This window comes from Panthera uncia, chromosome D2, assembly GCF_023721935.1.
Source record: "Panthera uncia isolate 11264 chromosome D2, Puncia_PCG_1.0, whole genome shotgun sequence".
Taxonomy (NCBI): domain Eukaryota; kingdom Metazoa; phylum Chordata; class Mammalia; order Carnivora; family Felidae; genus Panthera; species Panthera uncia.
The window spans coordinates 4,910,150-4,931,864 of record NC_064818.1 but is presented as its reverse complement, the minus strand read 5'-3'; the positions used below and the strand labels follow the sequence as shown (position 1 = coordinate 4,931,864).

Below are 21,715 nucleotides of genomic sequence, written 5' to 3'. Positions count from 1 at the left end.
AAGAATTCGGAGAGTGATTGATTACAGAAACGGAGGGAGGGAGCGTGTAGAGAGAAAGTGTAACGGGTCACATGCTTCTCAGATGTCCCAGAGGACCTTCAAGTGATGCTATGACGCCGGAAGCTAAAATTGATTGGCTGCTGACTCTGCCAACCTTGGTTACAAGACATGCGCTTATTTGCCACGTATTGATTCGCTTCACGGAGTGTGGGAGGTGTGAATCGTGCTGGAATAATTTCATGACTACATACGAAGTAGAGTCAGTGAGTAGCTGGATACAGCTTTTTGGGCGAGACCACTTCTCTGCTCTGGGACCAAACTTGCAAAGTTGAACGCCCGGTTGAATTTGCTGTGAACCCCACACGTCCGGTTCACGAATTCAAAGTGCACCTTTATTTTACGTGGCTGCTTCCCGTTTGTCATCCTGCCGGCAGTGAGTTCGCGTGCCTTCAGTTTTGAGCCGAAAAGGTTCATTTTGTCCAGCGTGAGGCACACCGGACTGGGGAGGCTCAGCGGCTGCCCTGGATGGAGAATGGGAGCCGTGGGCTGCCGTGAGCTCACAAGCCCTTGGAGTGGTGTCCGTTTCCAGAGCCTGGCTCTGCGGGAATGCCTGGGCTCTCTTGCCAGGAGTCACATTGCCCCGGCTCGAAAAGGAAGAGCCCCTACTGGGCCAGTGCCTTTGCGTGAACCGTGCCCTGCTTTGGCCTCGGACGCTCTGTGTCTGTTCCCCTGGGCCATCGATGTACGATAGAGCTCTCCGGCGGACATGAGGCATAAGAAACTCGCTTCGGAACGAGACGAGTCCACGTAAACCCTTGCTATGGATTATTCCGATTCTGACAGTGACTCCACTTTGGGATACAGTGATGATGAAGACTCCGGTGACGAAGTGCAAAGAATATCAGAGTCAGTGCACAGAAAAACTGGGTTTGCAAATATGTTGGATGTTTTTCATGCTCTGTGATGTCACAGAAAGGAATGTCTAACTCCTCCAAGAATGCTTAAAAAAGAGAACGCTACTTACTAAACCGCATAGCTTTGCCTGTAATTTCTCATTAATGCGTAGCAAGTTTGTGAAATAGCCGTTGACCTCCCACCGGTAGCGACTTCTCCAGTTGTCCGCGTTTATTAAATGCCACGCTGAAATCAACTAACACGCAGGGACAGAAATGGATGAGTGTGAGGTTTGATCTTCAGAGACAACGTGCATGTTAGACCTGGACCCTTAGGGGGACACGTGTGCATTTATTTACTATAAAGAAGCTGCTGAGGGTTCAGAGGCAGTCTGGTGGATGTTTTTTAAATATGTATTTTGTATGTTAACGTATTCCAGTTATGAATTATCTTGTGGTCGGTGTCGGTGAGACTTTAAAAATCTCATCTCTTCTTCTGCTAGGATTTATCAAATACTGTGATCGGACAAAAAAGTAAAAATGAAGGAAAACTCCGTTTTTAAAAATCTTTCTCGCATCTACACCAGTATTACGTGAAGCCCCTGCAAACGTGGCGGGTGTGCTTTGCGAAACCACTATCCTAACAGCTGTGTGTGGATAGAGATAAGTTCAGTAACCACATAGAGCTCTCAGGACCTCCGCATCATAGGAGTACGTAATATTTCATATCTCAATGCAAATATTTGCTTAGACCTACAAAGGAAATTAGCAGACACAGTAAGCCACAGCATCGTCTGCTTATGTGAGTAATATTCTCTCATTAGAAGTCCGTACCACCCCTGCTGAAATAAGAGATTAACCTATGTCGATACTAGATCAGATAGAATTTTGCCTCTCCCAGAAGCAGGCTCTGTAAGTACTCAGAGACAGCATTTCTGGACACCTGTGTCAGCAGGCACAACACCATTAAGCACCCAGATAGTAGAGATACAATGACAGCATAGTGGCAATATGAGTTCGGCATTGAATGAACTCGGCCTTCAATAATTTCCTATTGTAACGTAACGTTATTATAAAGCGACAATATTAGGGCTAGAACATAGCCATGGATGGGAGGAACTCTAACCATATGAGAAACAAAATAAAATGGCTTACTGCATCAGCTTTGCAATTGAGCGCCCATAAACCTATTAATGCTGTTTTTATTAACAACTGAATATATTTTTTACGATGACAGACGGACCGTCTGACTACTTAGTGCTCCTAAGTTATTTTGCACCAGAATGCACTGAGAATTGTCGAATGGAAATCTGGTAGCAGAGTGTATACACGGTGGACTTTTGTGGAAAGACGTGAGCCCTCGAGCCAGCCAGATCTGTGTTCAGATTCCACAGCAGCTGCTCACTGGCTATATTTGACTTGGGGCGTGTGACCCAACCTCTGTCCTCACGTGTAAATTTGAGATTCTATACCTACCCTCTGCTCTATCCATTAAATGAGATTTGTGTGAATTGACTAAAATGGTTCCTGTTGTATACTAGATAATAAGTAGCAAATGTTAGAATCTTATATTTAATATATTGTTTTTCCCCATATTATACGTCTGTTTTGATATATGTCACTTTACTAGGCACTAAGCTTGATTGTAGGGCAAAACTTCCAGATTTTTCCTTTTTAAAATACTTCCAATTTCTACTGACAGTTTCTTCTGATAATTACTTTTCCTCATGTATATTTAATTTAATATTTTAATATTTTTAGTTATTTTTGAGAGAGAGAGAGAGAGAGAGCAAGTTGGGGAGGGGCAGAGAGAGAGGGAGACACAGAATCTGAAGCAGGCTCCAGGCTCTAAGCTGTCAGCACAGAGCCCAACGCAGGACTCGAACTCATGAACCGTGATACCATGACCTGAGCCAAAGTTGGACACTTACCCAAATGAGTCACCCAGGTGCCCCATTCTTATCTGTATTTTAAAATGTCTGTGTGTTTTCTCTTGTTGCAAGAAAATTACATTCATTTAAAAAAGTATGTCCAATTTAGGCCAGAAAACATAATAACATCTTCAAATATTGGAAATTTGTGATGAAATCATTTTAAAATTAATATGTGTAGAGAATACATTCAAAAGAAAGCATTATTGGGTCGCCTGGGTGGCTCAGTCGGTTGGGCGGCCGACTTCGGCTCAGGTCATGATCTCGCGGTCCGTGAGTTCGAGCCCCGCGTCGGGCTCTGTGCTGACAGCTCAGAGCCTGGAGTCTGTTTCAGATTCTGTGTCTCCCTCTCGCTGACCCTCCCCTGTTCATGCTCTGTCTCTCTCTGTCTCAAAAATAAATAAAACATTAAAAAAAAAAAAAAAAGAAAGCATTATTTTGTATATGTTCTATTTTAAGGACTTTGTGAGCAATTTCTAAATTGTCAAGATGGTAATATATTTTAGGAAAATTCAGATTTAATATGTTTTCTACAAAGCTATGATAGGAGTTCTGTTCTTTGGCTTTTTTAGACTAGCAGCAGGGTATAGCAACATACCATCATGAGCAGTCTCCTAAGAAATAAGTTATTCGCTTGATAAATGAAAGACCTAATGGTGTATTAGTGAGGTTTTCTGCCCATGGCATCCGCTTCACTGAAAATCCCTGCTCAGAAAGCGATGATGGAGTTGAAAATATATTGTCTGCTCCCTCAGAGCCGAAAGAAAAGCCGCGCTCTGTTGAGTAGGAGTGTTTCGTAAAACGCCGGACAGCGTGGCCGCACAGGAGGTGAGAAGAATCAAGATAAATGGAAGAACACGCTGCTGTCCACCGGCTGGGCATCAGGATACACGTCCCTTGAGCACATTGAATACCCGGCGGTGAGGGGGCAGGCTTACCGTTCCCACCGTTCCCACACTTGAGGCTTTGACATAGCGTGTAGCTTGTCTCCTGAAACAAGGGCAGTGTGAGTCCAAAGCCTGCTCTGTGCTGTCCTGCCCGTGGGCTCCAGGCTGTGCCATCTCGTACTAAATACCCGCTACGTACCTCCCACATGGCCAGCATTCTGGGTAAAACAGGGAGGAAAACCAGCCAGGGAACTGCCCTCCTATGGTTTAGGGGGAGGGGGATAGAATCATCAACCCAGTGACCGCACAAATAAACGTCTAAGTTGCAGACTGACAGGTGCTTGGGTGGAGAGGTACGGAGGGCCATGAGCACAGGTGAACAGGGAGCCTGGGCTGGTTGCTTCTAGTTCACTGATGCAGAGATGCGTGGGCCGAGATCTAAAGGGTCAGCAGGGGTGAGCTAGTCAAGGAGTTGGGGAAGCACCTCCCAGGCCAGGAGGGCAAGTGAGGGAGTCCTCCCCGGAGGCACATGAAGCATTCAGCAGATAGCAAAGGTGGCCGCTTTGGCTGCAGGGTGGGGATGTGAGGGAGACTCTGGTAGAATCCTACTGGGAGCTGTCTAGACCCTAATAAAAGTTGTACAGTCAAAAGAGAGCTTAGTATGACACGTGGATAAAAAATATATAATCATCAGGGTGCCTGGGTGGCTCAGTCGGTTAAGCGTCCGACTTCAGCTCGGGTCACGATCTCATGGTTCGTGCGTTCGAGCCCCATGTCAGGCTCTGTGCTGACAGCTCAGAGCCTGGATCCTGCTTCAGATTCCGTGTCTCCCTTTCTCTCTGCTCCTCCCCCACTCACACTCTGTCTCTCAAAAATAAATAAATGTAAAAAAAAAATTTTTAAATACACGTTCATCAATAGCTTCTTTTCTTTAATAGCAATAACCAATGAGAAACAGAAATAGAAACGTTGCTTTCATAAGAGAAAGCATTGATAGAAAACACCCCAGAATTCTTTTTTTAAAAATATCCAGATCTAGCAAAAAATATTAAGAAATCTTACTTAAAGATCTAAGAACACCTCTCCACACAAGAAGAGTGTTATGTCATGCATTGTATGGGAAATTAGTATAATTAAAGTCTTTCTTCTGAAATCAATGTATAAATGTAATACAGCTCTACCAGAAGGCCAACGTGGGTTCCCTTAGAAGTGGAAAAATGATTTTAAAGTCTCTGTGAAGTATGAATGCTTAACAGTATCCTCAAGATATTTCTTTTCTTTCTTTTTTAATGTTTCTTTCTGAAGGAGAGAGAGAGAGAGAGGAGAGAGAGAGAATCCCAAGCAGGCTCTGCACCATCAGCCCAGAGCCCGACTCAGGGCTTGATCCCGTGACCCTGGGATCATGACCTGAGTCGAAATCAAGAGTCGGATGCTTAAGCAACTGAGCCACTCAGGTGCCCCAAGATATCTCTGAAAAGTAATTTTAGTAAGGGGGAACTTGTTTACCAAATACTTAGTACTGATGGTTTTTGTAAAGCAACCGTAATTTTAATAGCATGGTGTAGCAACAGTGGAAGACAAAAGATCAGTGGAAAATTTACTGAGTTCAGACCTATCTGTGAGAATGTAGTGTATTTTGAAAAAATAAAAATTCAGCGAGTGCATCTTTGTTTCCAAGACTTGAAAAACCTATTATTAGAGACCTATGATGTTTGGATTATGATTTTTAGAATGTATTGTTAACACTATGTTATTTCTGTGTATGTTTCTCTTTAATGTATTTCAAACTTGTATTTATCATTAATTATATTAACTTAGAAATTTTACTTTTCCAGGAAAAGGAGTACATTTTCAAGTATAACTTAATGTTTCCATGCAGTAATGCTATGAAATTTTTAGTAGCTCAGAATGAAATGTGAATGTTAATTTACAAAATCTTAGACCTCTGGGTAAGATGAGAAATACAAGAACAAATTTTTAAAGGTTTAAGAGGTTGGTAGATATGCCTGAAGTGACAAATTGGATGCTTGCAAAGAAACCGTGTATGTGTATATGTGTGTGTGTGTGTGTGTGTATGTACACACATATATATATATATATATATATATATACATATACATATATATATATATAGTGTGTATATATATATATGTATATGTATATATATGTGTGTGTATATATATATTTCAATCAGAGTGATTAAAATTTGTCAAATACTCTTCTGGTATAGATGAATAACTGTGTATTATAAGTTGTCAAAAGGTTAGCCACATAAAAACAGGGTCTCTAAGGTGATAGTTAAAACAGATCCGTTTTTCCCAAGGTGATAGTAATAAATTCATACACAAACGGATTAGATACTCAATGTTCAGAAATATATCTGCCCCCCTTCTAAAAATTCAAATTACCCTGTCCATTACCGTCCTTGTCACGATCCAGTTAATTCCTTCATTCCCCAAAGAGCACAGGGAATGATGATGTAAAATTTGCTTCACTTCTAGAAATGAAACTTTAAGACTGAAAATTATAACTCCTGGATTATTAACTATAGGATTTGTGGGATCAATGGTAAAAGTAAGGTGGTTCCTCAGGACAAATAAATTTCAAACATGAACAAAGCTTAACCCTAGGGGTGGATAAATCTGAGAGGTACACGTAAGTTACCTTGTTTCCTGAAATTAATCGCAGTGAACCCTTCTGTTTGATAGTAAAAGTGATTTTACTTTAATCTCTGTCTCTCTTTTTTACATAGGGAGGATGTGAGGACAGCCAACGTAATCGCTGCAGAGGCTGTGACCTGCCTGGTCATCGACAGAGAGTGAGTACATTGCTTTATTATGCGTCCTGCACGCACCTGTCAGTGGCGTACCTCAGTTCTTCGAAGTACACATCGTTTTATGGAGTTATTAACACTTGTTTTATATTGCTTCATTTTCAAATGAGTTTTATGTTTGATGCTCATTCCCTGTTTTTCTTGGAATGGGAAGGAATTCTCACTCCCTGTTGTCCCTTCTGCCCTTGAGATCTTTCGGCGGGTGCGTAACCGTTAGGAGCCTCACTGCAGTTAGCCGGTTTATACACGGGCGATGATGCACTGTTCACAAAGATGTGAGGATTACGGAGGGCGCGTGAGGAAAGCGTGGGTCCCAGTGTTGTTTCTGTTTGTTTGGTTTTTTGTTTTCTTTACTTTGGACGATCTTAACAATGCTAGCTATTGGTATAATTGTTCATAGTACTGATAATCATTATCACTGTTATAGAATGTACAGCGTTACTCGTATCATTATTAAGACACGGACCGTTCCTCCAGCCTGCTTTACTTATCCCTACGCTCCCACCCCCAGACTTCTATAAGTATTTAAGGAAGATGCCTTTGGAGAAAACGTCATTTTAGACAGAGGTATATATTTGGGGTTATTAAAAGTGTGTTGGGTGATGCCTGCCCCTGTTCCTTCTCGGCATTCTGGCCTTGCTAGCCTCATGGCCCGAGGGCTTTTTGGGTAAATACAAGGATCGGATCGCGGACTCTCCAAGGGCCTGGGGGTGCACTGTCTGCAGGCAGTCCTCCAGGCTCTTTCTCACCGCCTTTCTGTGGATAAGTCGTTCAGAAAAGCCAAGTGCCTGGCCCAAGGGAAAGCACTGTAAAGCACCCCGTTAGCAGCCGTGGGGCCGGAAGAGGCTGTGTCAGTGGGGCATGCCCCTGGGGGCCAGATGTGAGCAGTACGGAACGATGGAGTTGAATGTTGAGCTGCATGAGCTCCAGGGGAAGAGGGGTCCCGCTCGATCCCCACATCTCAGTTCTGGAGACCCCTCGGCCCTGGGTCTCTAGAACCAGAGCAGCAACATAGCCACAGAACGACATCTGACACCGATGCTCTTTATCTGGTTCCCAGAAACAACATTACCTGGTCATCCTTTGCTTCGTTTGCCTCTCGCCTTACTGAGGATCTACTGAGAACAAGGCCTTGTGTTTGGTGCTGTGAGAAGAGTCCGAGGGGCAGCACAGATGCCGGTTTGGGGGGCTCGCTTCTATTAGAGAAGATGTAGCCTCCGCACAAGGCAGAAAATAGGAAGGGTCCAGAGCACGCGCTTGCGCTGTGATTAGGTGGGTCTGGAAAGCACAGGAGAGGCAAGATGAGCAGAGTGAACCACACAGCGACCCTCGCGAGGGAGCAGGGAACTGTGGCAGTGTGCCGGCATGGGGCTGGGTGAAGGCGGCCGGAGGAAGTGCTGTGACGGGTGCTTCATACACACACTGGGGCCGGTTCACCAAGAACACTCTTTGTTGGGGTGAGGGTAACTGACGGTTTTAGGCAACCGGATAGTGTCCGTCACTGTATCACTGTATTTGGTAGAATGATCCCAGAAGGCTCTGTAAAATGTGTTACGGGTGAAGTAGGAGCGGGGATATCTGGTGAGTGTCTGTCAGCCCAAGTGGTGGTCATGAGACCGGCTGGAGGAGAAATGCATTAGGATGAAAAGGTAAAACCAAAGGGCTTACTCCTTGACCGAAAGGAAAGGGCAAGGAAGAAACTAGGGGTGTAGTCAGGATTGAGAGATGATCTAGAAGTTGTACAGAAGAGTCGGTTTGGGAGGCACCGTGGTTTTCCCTCAAAAACATAACGAACTTGACGTACCAATGGGACACTCAAGAACAGATGCTCTGCAGGAGATAGAAAAGGTGGGACAAGAACTCTTGTCGGAGTTACCTTAAAATTAACTTCAGAGTCGCTTACCTAGAGTTAGCAGCTGAAGCCATGGGACTGGACGGAATTGTGTCAAAGAATAAAGATAAAAGGACCAAGGTTAAAATTTGGGAAAATTGTTACATTGAAGGAAGAGGCAGGAGAAGACACACCGGTGAATAGAACTGAGGTGTCAGCTCTCAGAGCAGGTACGTAAAACCTCAGAATCCAAGAGAAGGTCCAAGAGAGGAAGGACAGTCGGCAGTGTCCAATCCAATTGGAATCCAAGAGGCAGACAGACAGAGAAAAGGCCAATAGTTCAGGAGCCTGGGAGAAAAAAGCTTCAGTCAAGTGGTGAGAATGGAGCCCAGGCTGCAGAGAGCAAGTGGGTGCTGAGGAAGTTAGGTCACCTAGACTAAGGGTTCTTTCTTTCAACAACTCGGTGAAACGGAGGGAGGGAGGGAGGGAGGGAGGGAAGGAAGGAAGGAAGGAAGGAAGGAAGGAAGGAAGGAAGGAAGGAAAAGAGGGAAGGGAAAGGAAGGGGGAGCACGAGGCATTGGCGGGTCTTGGAGAGCGTCCTTGTGATGAGTACATACATGCATCCAGGAAAATGGAGGAAATGAAATACTAAAGGGACCGTTTGATGGAAATGGGGCCACAGGGGAGGAAGTTGTGGGCAAACAAGGAAAGAATACTTGGAGAATGTATGCTTTTCTTCTTCTGTTTTCTGAGAGGAGAAGTAGAAAATTTGTAGAGGTTTAGATAAGGAAAGCTATGGGAACTCAACATGGTCTTGACCTTGTCTCTAAAACATAGAGCAAGAAGAGCATCTGGCTGGCTCAGTTGGAAAAGCATCTGATTCTTTTTTTTTTTTTTTTTTTTTTAATATATGAAATTTACTGTCAAATTGGTTTCCATACAACACCCAGTGCTCATCCCAAAAGGTGCCCTCCTCACTACCCATCACCCACCCTGCCCTCCCTCCCACCCTGCCCTCCCACCCCCCATCAACCCAAAATTTGTTCTCAGTTTTTAACAGTCTCTTATGCTTTGGCTCTCTCCCACTCTAACCTCTTTTTTTTTTTTTTTCCTTCCCCTCCCCCATGGGTTTCTGTTATGTTTCTCAGGATCCACATAAGAGTGAAACCATATGGTATCTGTCTTTCTCTGATTCTTGATCTCAGGGTCGTGAGTTCGAGCCCCGCACGGGATGTAAAGATGACTTAGAAATAAAATGTTTAACAAAATAAAGTCTAAAGCGAGAAAATCTGGCCAGGGAAGGAGTGGGGGTGGGGCTGAGGATGTGCCAGGTGACTAGGGTATCCCATCAGTTTATATCCCTACAGTCCTTTATAATTTGGGAATTTTCACATGCATGGCATCCCAGCTGGAAGGTAGGCAGGATGGTCAACAGGAGAGGAAATGGAAGCCCATAGGAGTTTAATAACTTGATAAGATTTCCTGATAAATGATCAGAGGAACAAAGTAGATGGGATTTTGTGGGCCATCTGGTCCTGCCTCTTCAATTTAGTTAACTGTGGGCCTGAGGACTGAAGGAGCACCACATAGCATCGTGCACATACTTTGGCCCTCGTCCGAATTTTCTCTTTTTCTCAAATGTGGTCATATACGCTTTGCGCCGGGCGGTGCATGGGCTTTGTCAAAACAAAATTCACTAGTTGGATCGTGCCTGCATCATGTTTGGGCCGTTGCCTAATACTTAATAGGGACAGTTACTTAAATTCTAAGTCTCAGTTTCCCTACCTGCAAAATAAGCTCACATTACCGAAATGTGAGCTTGGTGGGAAGGTCGGTTTATTGTACACGCAGGTCCATGCACAGCATAGGGTGTGGAGTAAGCATTCAGTAAACACGTTCTCCTTTTCTTGCACAAGGCACAGGAGCCCCTCTGATTGGGCAATTTTTCCATCTAATTGGCAGAAGTTTATCCTTAGGAACACACACTGAGAGGACACCTCGAGAGAGGTCTTTCAACAGAAACCTAGAGAAGGGAGCCTGCACGTAGAACTCACCACACGCATTTCTGCACTCTTAGAAGGGAAGTTGCTCTTCCCACCAAATGTCAGATTCACAGCTTGAAAAACAACCAAACTGTAACTGAAGCCTCCTGTCAGGAGCCTGCTGCTGGCACCTAATTTATGGCCAATTAGGGGAGCACCCGGGCTTCATCCCATGCAAACAGATGGCAGACGTTAGACCTGTCAACAAAAGGAGCTTCTTTCACAAATTTACAAGCGCGGTGCCACATTACAGAAGCCCGCGATTATGCTTTATCATTCCAGAAGGAAGGCAAAAGCACACTATTGTAACTAATCATGCATGGCAGAATTTCTCTTAAAAAAAAAACGCTCCTTGACGAACTAGAAAATGATACACCGATACCTGGTGGTCCCACGAATCTGCTGATTCGTGTCTCGTAGCCTCATCCTGGTCTTTGTAACTGTCTGCAGTGATTCCAGAAGTTGCAAATTGACTGCAAAGGGATATTTGTCTAACAGGCCAGTCTGTTTCCATTAACACAATTTTCGAATATTTAAAAAATGATTAGGTGTCTTTAGCACCTCTTTTTCCAGAATCCGTGAAAATAAGTACGTTAGAATGTTTCGTAATCAGTTAGGCAGTACCCTACTACTTTACTGACGTGAGTTGTTGATGAGGCTAGAAATTCAAGAGAGACTGTATTTTTACATGTTGAGATCATTGTTAAGAAGGGTAGCATAACTACTAGGATTAAAGAGTTTTATATTTTTCCCCAGGAAATTAAGGTCTAAGTAAGTCCTGACTCTATCCCTGATTTAGTGTGTAATTTCCAAGACATAGGCAAACTGGTTATGAAAATTGAAATGTTTTCATATTGGTTAGGAAAGAGCAGTGGTCTGAGCTCCCTGCCTGTCTCTTCTAACCCTCTACTGTCTTGGTCATCTGATTCCCCCACCCAGGACTCTCCCAATCTCTCCTCAATCCAACAACTAAAAGCTAACTTCTGGCAGACCCCAGGATTAATATCCATTCTGATTGGTCAATTCTTGTATCACACTGTTAATTATTTTGACTAGAACCCTGGTAATCTCAAGCTAAAATAATACCTCATCACCATTGCTTTTCAGACTTTGGTTTTACCGTATCTGTGGCTTAAACAAAATCAATTAGAAAGAAAGCAACAACTTTTCTGGCTCCGTGGGGGTGAAGCTTTCAGAGTACCCAAAAGTCTTCCCTCTATCCCTCTTAATCATTCCAGGTGATGCCTAAGCACCCCCACCCCACCCCCGCCACATGGGAGTCTAGGCATCACTAAAATAATTTGCAAACCGTTATGTGCTAGCCTTTTCATCACTGGCACTTGGGATATTTGGTCTCACTTTGGGGGCTGTAGTGGCTTGACACAGGACTCAGGTGTCATTGAGACGGAGCTGGGGATGGAGACCAAGAACTAGCCTAGAGGAAGACAAGCATGCTGTGTATAAAAATAATGAGATTAGGAGGGAGTCTCAAATATCAGATTACAGGACATTGAATGGCAGTCAGTCTCAGAAACGGAGAGATCTCTGTGGACCAGGGAAGCAGGGATGAGTGTGGTTGAGGTTTTTAACCTCCTAGAATTCATGTTGCCTCCTGTGTAAGAGGCGTTATCTCTGCCATGTATTTAAAAGAGGAACAAGACTCGAGCTGCTAGACTGGTGCTTAGGAAGCAACTCGTAAGTCTAAGGATGGTCCCAAGGCGCATTAAAAACGGGGAAGCAAACAGCTTCCCAGGAGAGACTGGACCATGAGAAAAAGTCACCGGAACAGGTAAACTGAATGCTGTTTCTCAATACCCATGCAGGGCCTTAGGTATTAAAAATGGGGTTAGAACTAGACTATAGGAAATTTTATGTGTATTCATTAAGAAAAATAACAGTTAATACCTGCGTCCTGTGTCAGATACCTGGACATCCACAAGACACAAATTCAACCATAGGTCTGAAAACTCATTGTATAGAGTCAGCTCAGTTAGGGACAAATCTGTGCCTATGTGACAGGATGTTTTTTGCTCCTCTGCCAGTGCCAGTAGCAAAATCTCCATCTTCCAGCCACCCTGCCCTCCACCTCTAGTTCTTTCTAGTACTGGTTGCCGGCTCTTTAGCCACACCTACATCAGTCTCTAGAGATCTTGCTTCTGACCTGGTCTCTGCCCTGATTGCTCCCCAGCCTTCTTGTCTCCAGTGGATCGGTGCCTTCCTCCACTTGTCTTTGTTGGGGCTTTTCAGGTGTTCAACTCCACGTTCAAAGAAGAATAAACAGAAATACTAAATCCACTTCATCCGTGCCCTGGGCTAGGTATATCAGTGAGTCAGCCGGACAGGAGCCAGGAAGCCTCCTATATGAGGACTCAGAATGTCAGAGGAGATGGAAACATACAGAGAAACATCACATTTATCCAGCTTCTCTCAGGGGGGGTGCTCGATGTGTTTCTGGTAAGCAACTGGTGTTGGGGCTGAGCTCAAGGAGGAGCAGATGATCGCTAAACTGCCCAACAAAAATGGCGGGGGGTATTAACAGCACAAGTTTTATTTTCTGAGTATGAAGCCAGAGCTGTATGACTTAAACCAGAGGTTGGAAAACTTTCTCTAAAAAGGGCCAGCTAGTAAATATTAATGCTTTGTGGACCCATTGTTCTTGGTTGCAGCTACCCAGCTCTGCTGTAATGCAAAATGAACCAAAGGCAGCAGATAAATGGAAGAGCATGGCTGTGTTCCAGTTGGCTTTGTTTATGGATACTGAAATTTGAATTTCATATTCTTTTCAGGGGTTAAGTAGTATTCATCTTTTGAGATTTGTTTTGTTTTTCCACCATTTAAAATGTCAAAATCATGCTTAGCTAGTGGCCATGTGAGGAAAACAGTGGGCTGAATTTGCCCTGCGAGGCATAGTTTTGCCAACCCCTGACTTAAATGATGTCAGAGAATTGAGGGGTGCCCCCACTAGTCCTGTTCTGATTTCCCTCCATGCTGTGCCTCAGCCGTCTTTTTTTTTTAATGTTTATTTATTTATTATTTTAGAGAGAGAGAGAGGGGGGGAGGGGAGGGGCACAGAGAGAAAGGGAATCTCAAGCAGTCTCAGCACTGACAGTCCAGCTTGAACTCACGAACCATAAGATCGTGACTGGAACTGAAATCAAGAGTCAGACGCTCAACCAACCGAGCTACCCAGGTGCCGTTAAGCTTTCTTTGTTTTTGATCCTCGGTCATCTTATTTCAACTCCTGCATTCTCTAGGACTTCACGTTAGGCTTGCATTAATTTAAGTAACGGCTAATTAGAAATTAAGATGATTCTTTGCAAGTTATTTGCATTTTGGCGACATACCCCAAAGATGGAGAAATCATAAAAATCCAAACGATCTTAGTATTTCAGGTACCATGAGGGAGGCCAGTAGGGGAAAGATTTGGGGACAGCAGGCTCTTTCAGGCACCCTTCTGACCCCACCAGCCAGGTCAGTCTCATGAAGGCCCACGCACCCAGTGGTGTTTGCCCCGCTAGGTCACCTGTGTCCTTGTCTTTATATAACTTGCCATTCTGTGTTCACACGATAGGACTACAGGGACCACATGCTACACTGCCTGTCGTCACATTGGTCAACTGATAGGGTGATAAACTTAAAATATTTCACAGCCTCAGTCTTTCCTACAGCCTAGATGGATTTTATGTTGGTTCGTTTTCCAGAGTGAAATCTGGGGTGATGTGAAGATATTTGCAGGCTGATCACAAAAACCAAGTATACCTTGCTAGGATTATATCAGCTGCGATCATTTGGGCTTGTCTTTTTCTATGGCGCTGTTATTGATTGGTGTGCCTTCTAAAAAAATATGAAGCAGAAAAGATAAAATCCAGAAGTTTAGAAGAGAGACATGATATTTACTCCATTTAATGATGTGAGTTGGATTACAGCACGCCCTGAGGAAGCGTGAGCTGAGTACAAAATGAACACATTTCCACTAGAGAAAAGCGTATCTAGGGACTATATTTGTGGCGTCAATAATGGAAAGAAGTGGATGGGACAGCAATTTGTCACATGGACCTGCTCGGTGCTTTAGAATGGTACCTCTTTCTCCTACTGCAAGTCCTTCGAGAAATGATGCCTAGCATCACTGGAGAGCGATTTGAGAAGGCACAACCCCTTTCTTCATCCACCCAACTAGAACTTACTGGTTACCTGCCATATGTCAGCCACTCAGACGTCTAGCAGCTGGGGATCTAAAGGCAAATACGTAACTATTATATGACTTATTTTTATCCCTGCTGTACGGATAACTTCCAGCTTTAACCTCTTAAGTCATGAACCCACGGGGGTTCTAACAGTCCCCTTTTGTAACTTCTGACTCTGTTCAAAATCAAGGAAGTCCGATGTCCTTAATATGTTGGTACGTCATTAATCAGAATGCACTACATTTCTTTGTTTGAAAAACTCTGTTAAGAACCTTTAGATGGCAAGTGGATTAGTTAGAAAGTCATAGCAGAGATTTAAGAAGGAAAAGTGGGAGAGACCTTAGAAGCTGGGGCTGGACAAAGATTTTCTCTAAAGGGCAAGACAGCAAATATTTTGAACTTTGTGGCTTACGGTCTGTCATTTGGCCCAAGGGTCATAGTTTGTGAATCCCTGTTACAGGTCAGTTTTATTTTACAAGTGACGGAATCGAGGACCAGAGATGCCCTCAAATCCCACTGTTTAAAAAGATTTAATAAAGATGGATAGTACAATTACATTCTTGTCTTCTAATGCTGTATCTTAGAATTTTGTAACTTAATGAGACTCGGAAAAGCCTGTCTTCCAAATTCTTTAGTTTAGAAACAAGAAAGGTAGGTCTCAGAGGGAATAGGGAGCATCCCAGGTCTTTACTGCCAGTGATGGGATTGCAACATAGCCCTCATGACCTCGGCTTTAGTGCTTTTTTCACCTGAATTATGCTATGACCTGAATTACCAAGATAGAAAACTCATGCATGTATTAATTCAACAAGCACATAGTGAGTACCCGCTCCATGTTGAGCCTTAGGGTCAGTGCTATGATGAATAGAAATGCGTACAAAGAGGGGCGCCTGGGTGGCTCAGTCAGTTAAGTGTCCAACTCTTGATTTCAGCTCAGGTCATGATCTCAGCTTTCATGAGTTCAAGCCCCTTGTCAGGCTGTGTGCTGACAGAGCAGAGCCTGCTTGGGATTCTACTCCCCACCCCCTCGCCGTCTCTCTCCCTCTGTCTCTGCCCTTCCCCAGCTTGCACTCTCTCTCTAAATAAATACATAAACATGTTTTAACTGCATAAAAAGAGAGAGTTGGTTCAAGAGGCTCATAATAATGGAAATGAACAAACAGAGTAATGGTATTATTGACAGTTTGTGAATTGAGCTAAAATATTCTCATTGAACTAAATCTATAATGAATTCTGCTGCTTCTAAGAAAAAAAAAAAAAAGATAAGTGAGTAAAATCCTTGACTTGCAAATGGCTGCTGACCTCACTGCTTCAAACCCCCGCTGTGGCTAGGTAGTTGAATCACCGAATTAAAACAACGAGTTTATTCTTTCAGTTCATTGATTTCCTGAAAGCATCTGTGAAGCCTGGACTCCACCACTTACCTGGCTTGCATAGTAAGTGGGGCTCTCCTGTCACGTTTCAGATCCCACCCTACCCTTGCTGTGTCGTATGTCCGATGCTTGTTGGTCTGTTCTGATTCGTAAACTGCAAGCTTGAGGAGGACAGAAGCCACGTTCGTGTTGTTCTCCGCTGACTCCTCAGATCTCAGCACAATGTCAACGAGTATGCTAAGCCCTCGCTAAGAATCTGTCAGAATGAAAGGACGCATAACTCTGTATCAGTCAGGGTCCCATCAGGAGAGAAGCCACACAGAGTAATCTGAGCAAGAAAAGTTGGTTGTAAAGAATTAGTGACGGTAATAGGGGATTGGAGTAACAAGCTAGCCAGAAAGGAAAAGAGTTCCAGAGAATTCAGAGACAGTAGATATAAGAGGCACTAGCCCCAGGCCTGCACGAGAGCATTGGCTGGAGATCTTCCCCAGCCCTTCCTTTGTCCCGCCCCCACCTACCCTGCTGGTGCCTTGCCCTGGAGCAGGGGTCCTGAAACTCCGCATTGTGACATTGTGGGCCAGACATGGTGGCCAGACATTGTGGGTTTGTCACGGTGCGGTCCTATGCCTCCTAGGGGGTCTCTCAGGATCCCGACTTCTCCCCACCAGCTGGTAGTAACTCCCCACCGCCTATCAGTGTGACAACCAAAAGTGGCTCCAGACATTGCCAAGTGTCCCCTGGGGGGTGGGGGGAGCATCACCCCAGCTGGAAGGATATGGCCGTGTGATGGCAGCCAGGTGCCGTGACCCCGAACCATAGCACGTGTGCCCGAAATCCGCACTGGAAAATTGGAAAGCACAGAAAAATATAAATATAATTTTGCCATTCAAAGGTAACTACCGTTAATATTTCGGTATATTTCCTTAAATAGTGAGATCACACTGCCTAGGAGTTCAGGGAAAGCCATCCACAGGGTGCTGTAAAACCACCTGAGGGGGGAATCCCCTGGGGAAGCTGTTGGCTGCTGGGTGTTCCTGGTCTCCAATACTGTCATTGCCGGCCACAGGAGAAGGGACGAGAAACTCCCAGCACCCCGGAACACGAAGCAAAACCCTCACTCCTGTGGTATCTCCCCGGTGCCCTGTACAGACAGAGTCTCAGTGCCAGTTGGCCAAAGAAAAAACAACTGGCCCAGATCTGTTTTTACAGAGCAAAAAGGGTGAATTTAGAGCCGAAAGGCAGGAAATCAATAACCAGTACAGATTCCACACCAAATCCTATTTGAGGTCCCGAGCAATAAAGATAAATAGCAAAGTCTGTCTGCCCTGGACGAACTCCTGGTCAGATCAGATGCACTGAAAATCATCATGAGAGACCATTCCAGTTCAAAAGTAATAATAATGATCGTGGAGAACAGAGGATGGGGGAGCGTGTCGTGCCTGGAGTGTCCCAGAGGACTTGCTAGTTGAGTTCACATGTGAAACAGGTCTTTAAGTTTCGGGGGCGGTTGTACGTGCAGGAAGGAAGGGTGGAGTCTGCTCCCGTCCAGGGAAGGGCATGCACAGAGAGAAGGGATTGGGAGAGGCCAGCCTACAGTAACTAGCGGCAAGGGCGGGAACAGAGGGCTTGGGAGGTTAGGCACTGGAAAGTCCGTTGGGTGGGTGGAGTGCAGGGAGACGGAGTTGGAAAGAAGAGAGGTAGACAAATTAGGAAGAAATCTCTCAGATGCAAAGAATAGGGATTCTGTCCCCCGGGCAGCGAGCGTCCAACAGGAGGCTGCTGCTGCTGCCACCGTCTGCATTTGGTTTCGAAGGAGGGAATGGAAGGTTGATTCCAATGAGCAGAACTCAGGCAGGGAGGCTTATGGGAGACTTGCAGCAGCCCCAGGGATCGCCCCGACTTTGGGGAGTAATTGAATGCAGGAGATAAGACAAGGGCTTTCATCTTGGGCAGCGTGGTGGATGTCTCTAGCCGATCCACAGTATGGGACATACAGCAGGCTGAGACGGAGGGAGGTCGATTCAGTTATGGATGTGAGAAGGTCCACCTGTGCAAGTTGTATTGTGCAGACGGAGAAGTCCGTCGGAGGTGGGAAAGGAGTGTGTACGTTTCCTGACAATCAGCTGATGAATGGAAATTGATGTGGGAGTTGACAGCTGATCAGTTTTAAGATCTTACAGTCACGGCTTTGGTGTTGTTAATGACAGTGATTGTTTGTTTCACCTTACCTTGGTGAATAAGTAATTCACTTTCCCCCCATAAAAGCTTAAATCCATTCTGTTTCTGAGGCTTGCCTTCCCTCCCCGCTTGGATGTTTGAAAAATGGTTATTTAGCGATTCAGCACTGCCTTTGGAACTCATTCGCCAGTTGTGTGAATGAGTAAGAAAGTCTGTTTCCATGTCTGAAAAATCAGTCTGAATTTCTTCCATCACAGAGGTAATATTTGAACTTTGATATTTGAAATTCCCCCAAAGGGTCTTCTGGGGGGTGTTGGGGCTATTTGTTTGAGGGGGTCATAATGCTACTGGGATTCTAGAGCTCAAGCAGGAGGGGGGAGGGTTGCCAGGGTCACCTTCTGATCAATTTTCCTTTAAAAACCAACAGTGTCATCATTAGATTTGAAAGTTGGATTCTAGGTTAGATACTCACGTTGCTTTTCTTCTGGTCCAGTTAAGAGGTTTTGCTTCCTTTAGGAGAAACACTTCCCTGGGGAGACCGTTATTCCGGGCCCAGCTGGGTCATAAAGATCTAAGACTTGCATTTTTTTTATTTCTCAATCTGGCTAGCAGTTGGTACTCATTTTGAAACTTTTAGGATAGACACATGAACTGGATTAGCATCAGCTACAAGAACCGTGAAATCTTATTCCTAGACTAAGCTTTACTTAAAGAAGGACCTTTCAGAGTGTACCCGTTTAGATGGAGTTTAACGGTTGTATTAGACACAGCCCTGCCACATTCGTGTAATGGAACAATTATGAAAACAGAAACCAGGCCGGCAAAGGCAAATTATGATTTGGTTGTTGAGAAGGATGATGTTGTCCTACCCAGTAAACCTGAGATAGTATATTTTCATCTAGATGAGAAACCTGCAATCTCACCGAGTGAGAACTTTATGTTGCATTATTTTCTCTCTGTTGTGTTTTGTTTTCTTTTTACATTTTTAGTCATTCAGTATCAGGTGATTATAAGCATCATGACTGCTCACTGAGAAAAATTGGGAAGCACAGAAAAATAGAATTCTGCCATTCAAAGGTACCTACCAGTCATATTTTGGTATATTTCCTTAAATAGTGAGATCACACTGCCTAAGTCCGTTTTCTACTTGGTCCACCTACAGACACAGCCTACGCAAATATAGAGATAGGTATAAGTAGACAAAGTTACCCTGTCATTTGTTAAACATTTGTGCCAATCTCAAAGCACATTGAGATTAGTAGATTGGTGACACACATATACATCCACACGTGATTTCTCAAAGAGCAAGCATACAAAGAATGCTTTTTCTGCTCTCTTGTAAAGATAAACTTGGCTCCAGACGGCCAAGGTATCATGTTGCAAAACATACAGCTTTTAAGTAGAGAGCTGGTGTGGGAGCCCATTTCTGCTTTCAAAGCCCATTACATCACATTGCCTTATCACACTTACCGTGCTAAGAAAAACCTCTCATGAGCATCGGCTGAGGACCTTTCTCTCCTTAGTTTCCTAAGTGTGCTGGACCAGGTAAACTCACTTCGATTTTTAATTTTTGTAAAGAATTCTTCGCATGTGACTTCGTCCCTCTTTGGATGCATTTCCTTGAAGAGCTCCTCAGTAGTGGCATTGCTGACTCATGGGATATGCATATATTTTTTTAAATTTTTATTTATTTTTATTATTTTTTTAATATGAGATTTATTGTCAAATTGGTTTCCGTATTTGAAAATCATCGGGTAGACCTCTTCTCCGGCTCGCTCCCCACTGGTGATGTGTGAGAACATTTGTTGTATTGCACCCTGACCAGCTTGACATTTGGGTTGAAACAGTCTTAAATGACATGATGGGGCGAATCAGCCCCGGGGCAAGAAATAGGTCAACATCCAAGAAGAGTCGGTTTGACATTTATTCGTCTCTTGTAATTGATACATGGAGCCTAGTTATTCGTTTCATTTTTGCAACTGCTCCTTCATCCTGGAGAAGAATAAACACATTTAAAAGGCTTCAGAAAATTGTGAGAGCAGAAAAGAGCTCGAATAACCTTTCTCTGAAAGGTCAGGCGTAAATAGGAAAGGCTAACAAGGTACCTGGAAAGGAAGAGTGGACAGGGAAGTGTGGAAATCATCCAAGTGACCAGTTAAATTAAAAGCTCAAAATTATGACATAAGAAGGCTCCCATTTGTAGATGATGCAGGTTGTGGTCATTGGTGGGGAAGAAGGAAAAGTGTTGAGAGAAGCTATTACATGAATTTCTGAGCGTCTCGATATGCCTTTGTTTTACTATTTTATCTCGATCCAACCACACTACATCCCTATGGGAAAAGAGGACATTAAAAACAAGTCTAGAAAAGAAAACTAAGGGTCGTAGTGGCTCAGTGACTTTCTCAGAGCCACACAGTAGATCTGTGTTACACCTTTTTTATGCTGGTGCTTTTATGCCAGCAAATCGAGTGTCAGCCGGCAAGCTAGATTCCGTTAAGGGCCTCTTTCTAAGAGTAAAGTGGGAGAGATTGAGGTAGAGATACCAAGTATTGCTTCTGACGTATGACAGAATGTCGATCGCCTGAATGAGGCACTGGGAGCAGAGATGACAAGGAGGGACCAAGTCAGGACAGGTTACGAAGACAGACGTGACGGGCTTGAATCAAAGGGAAGAGGCACCCGCAACACCAAGATGCCTGGCCTGCGTTGCTGGTTGAATGACAGTTGGATTCAGGGAGACGGTTTTTGGAGCAGCGAGTCCCGTGGAAGGTGGTTACTGCGGCGATGGCGGAGCTGAGTTTGAGGGACTGGGGAGAGACACAGGGTACACTGTGCGCAGGGAGGCATCTCGGTGTGGATCTGGAACGTTCAAGGAAAGAGGTGCAGACTTGACGGCCGTCAGCCTGGGATCCTAACTGCTGTTAGGAGGCCAGCTCGAGTCTTCCGATTAAGGCTATCTCCTGAGCCAGCTTGAGGAAAGGGTAATTAGCGAATTGTGTGAGAACTAGGGTCCAGTGCAGATCCGACCATCAAATCCCAGATTGACTACTTCCAGCTCTGTGGTCTCAGGCAGGTTACCTAACCCTCTAAGCCTTACCTCTTGTCTCTTGCTCCCGAATGGAGGCCTTGACAAAGTCTGGAGACATATTTTAATGTCACAAGTGGGTTTTCTAAGGGGATCAGGTGGACAGAGGTGAGGGACGTTGCTAAGTATCCTCCGTTGCCCAGGACCGCCCTCCGGTGGAGAATGGTCTGATCCCAATGTCAGAAGCACAGAGTCTCGGTAAACCTGCTGTGAACCTCCTACACAGTAAGGGTCATGGTACTCTCCTCACAGAGCCCTTGTGAGGTTCCTTGAGATGATGCGGGTGAAAAACAAGACTGAACCTGTAGGCAGTAACTATTTCAGGAAAGTAAGTCAATCAGTTGGGAGGGAAAAGCAGGCAGAGGACACAGGTTGGGTGGTACTTACCTGTAAGGGATGGTGGAGGGAGAGGTATGTGTGCAACACACTGAGAAGTAGCACGGAGGGGGAGGAGGAGGGGGAGAGGGAGAGGGAGGAG

At 44.6% G+C, this 21,715-nt stretch overlaps 1 protein-coding gene across 3 annotated transcripts in view; it reads left to right on the top strand.

Moving 5' to 3' along the window:
- The window catches only part of PRKG1 (protein kinase cGMP-dependent 1), a 1,263,577-nt gene that overhangs the window by 1,111,444 nt on the left and 130,418 nt on the right, over positions 1-21,715 (top strand). For all 3 annotated transcript variants that reach the window (XM_049646038.1, XM_049646037.1, XM_049646039.1), the window contains exon 8: positions 6,464-6,529. In XM_049646038.1, coding sequence (XP_049501995.1) covers positions 6,464-6,529 — 66 coding nt within the window. The remainder of the gene's footprint in view (positions 1-6,463; positions 6,530-21,715) is intronic.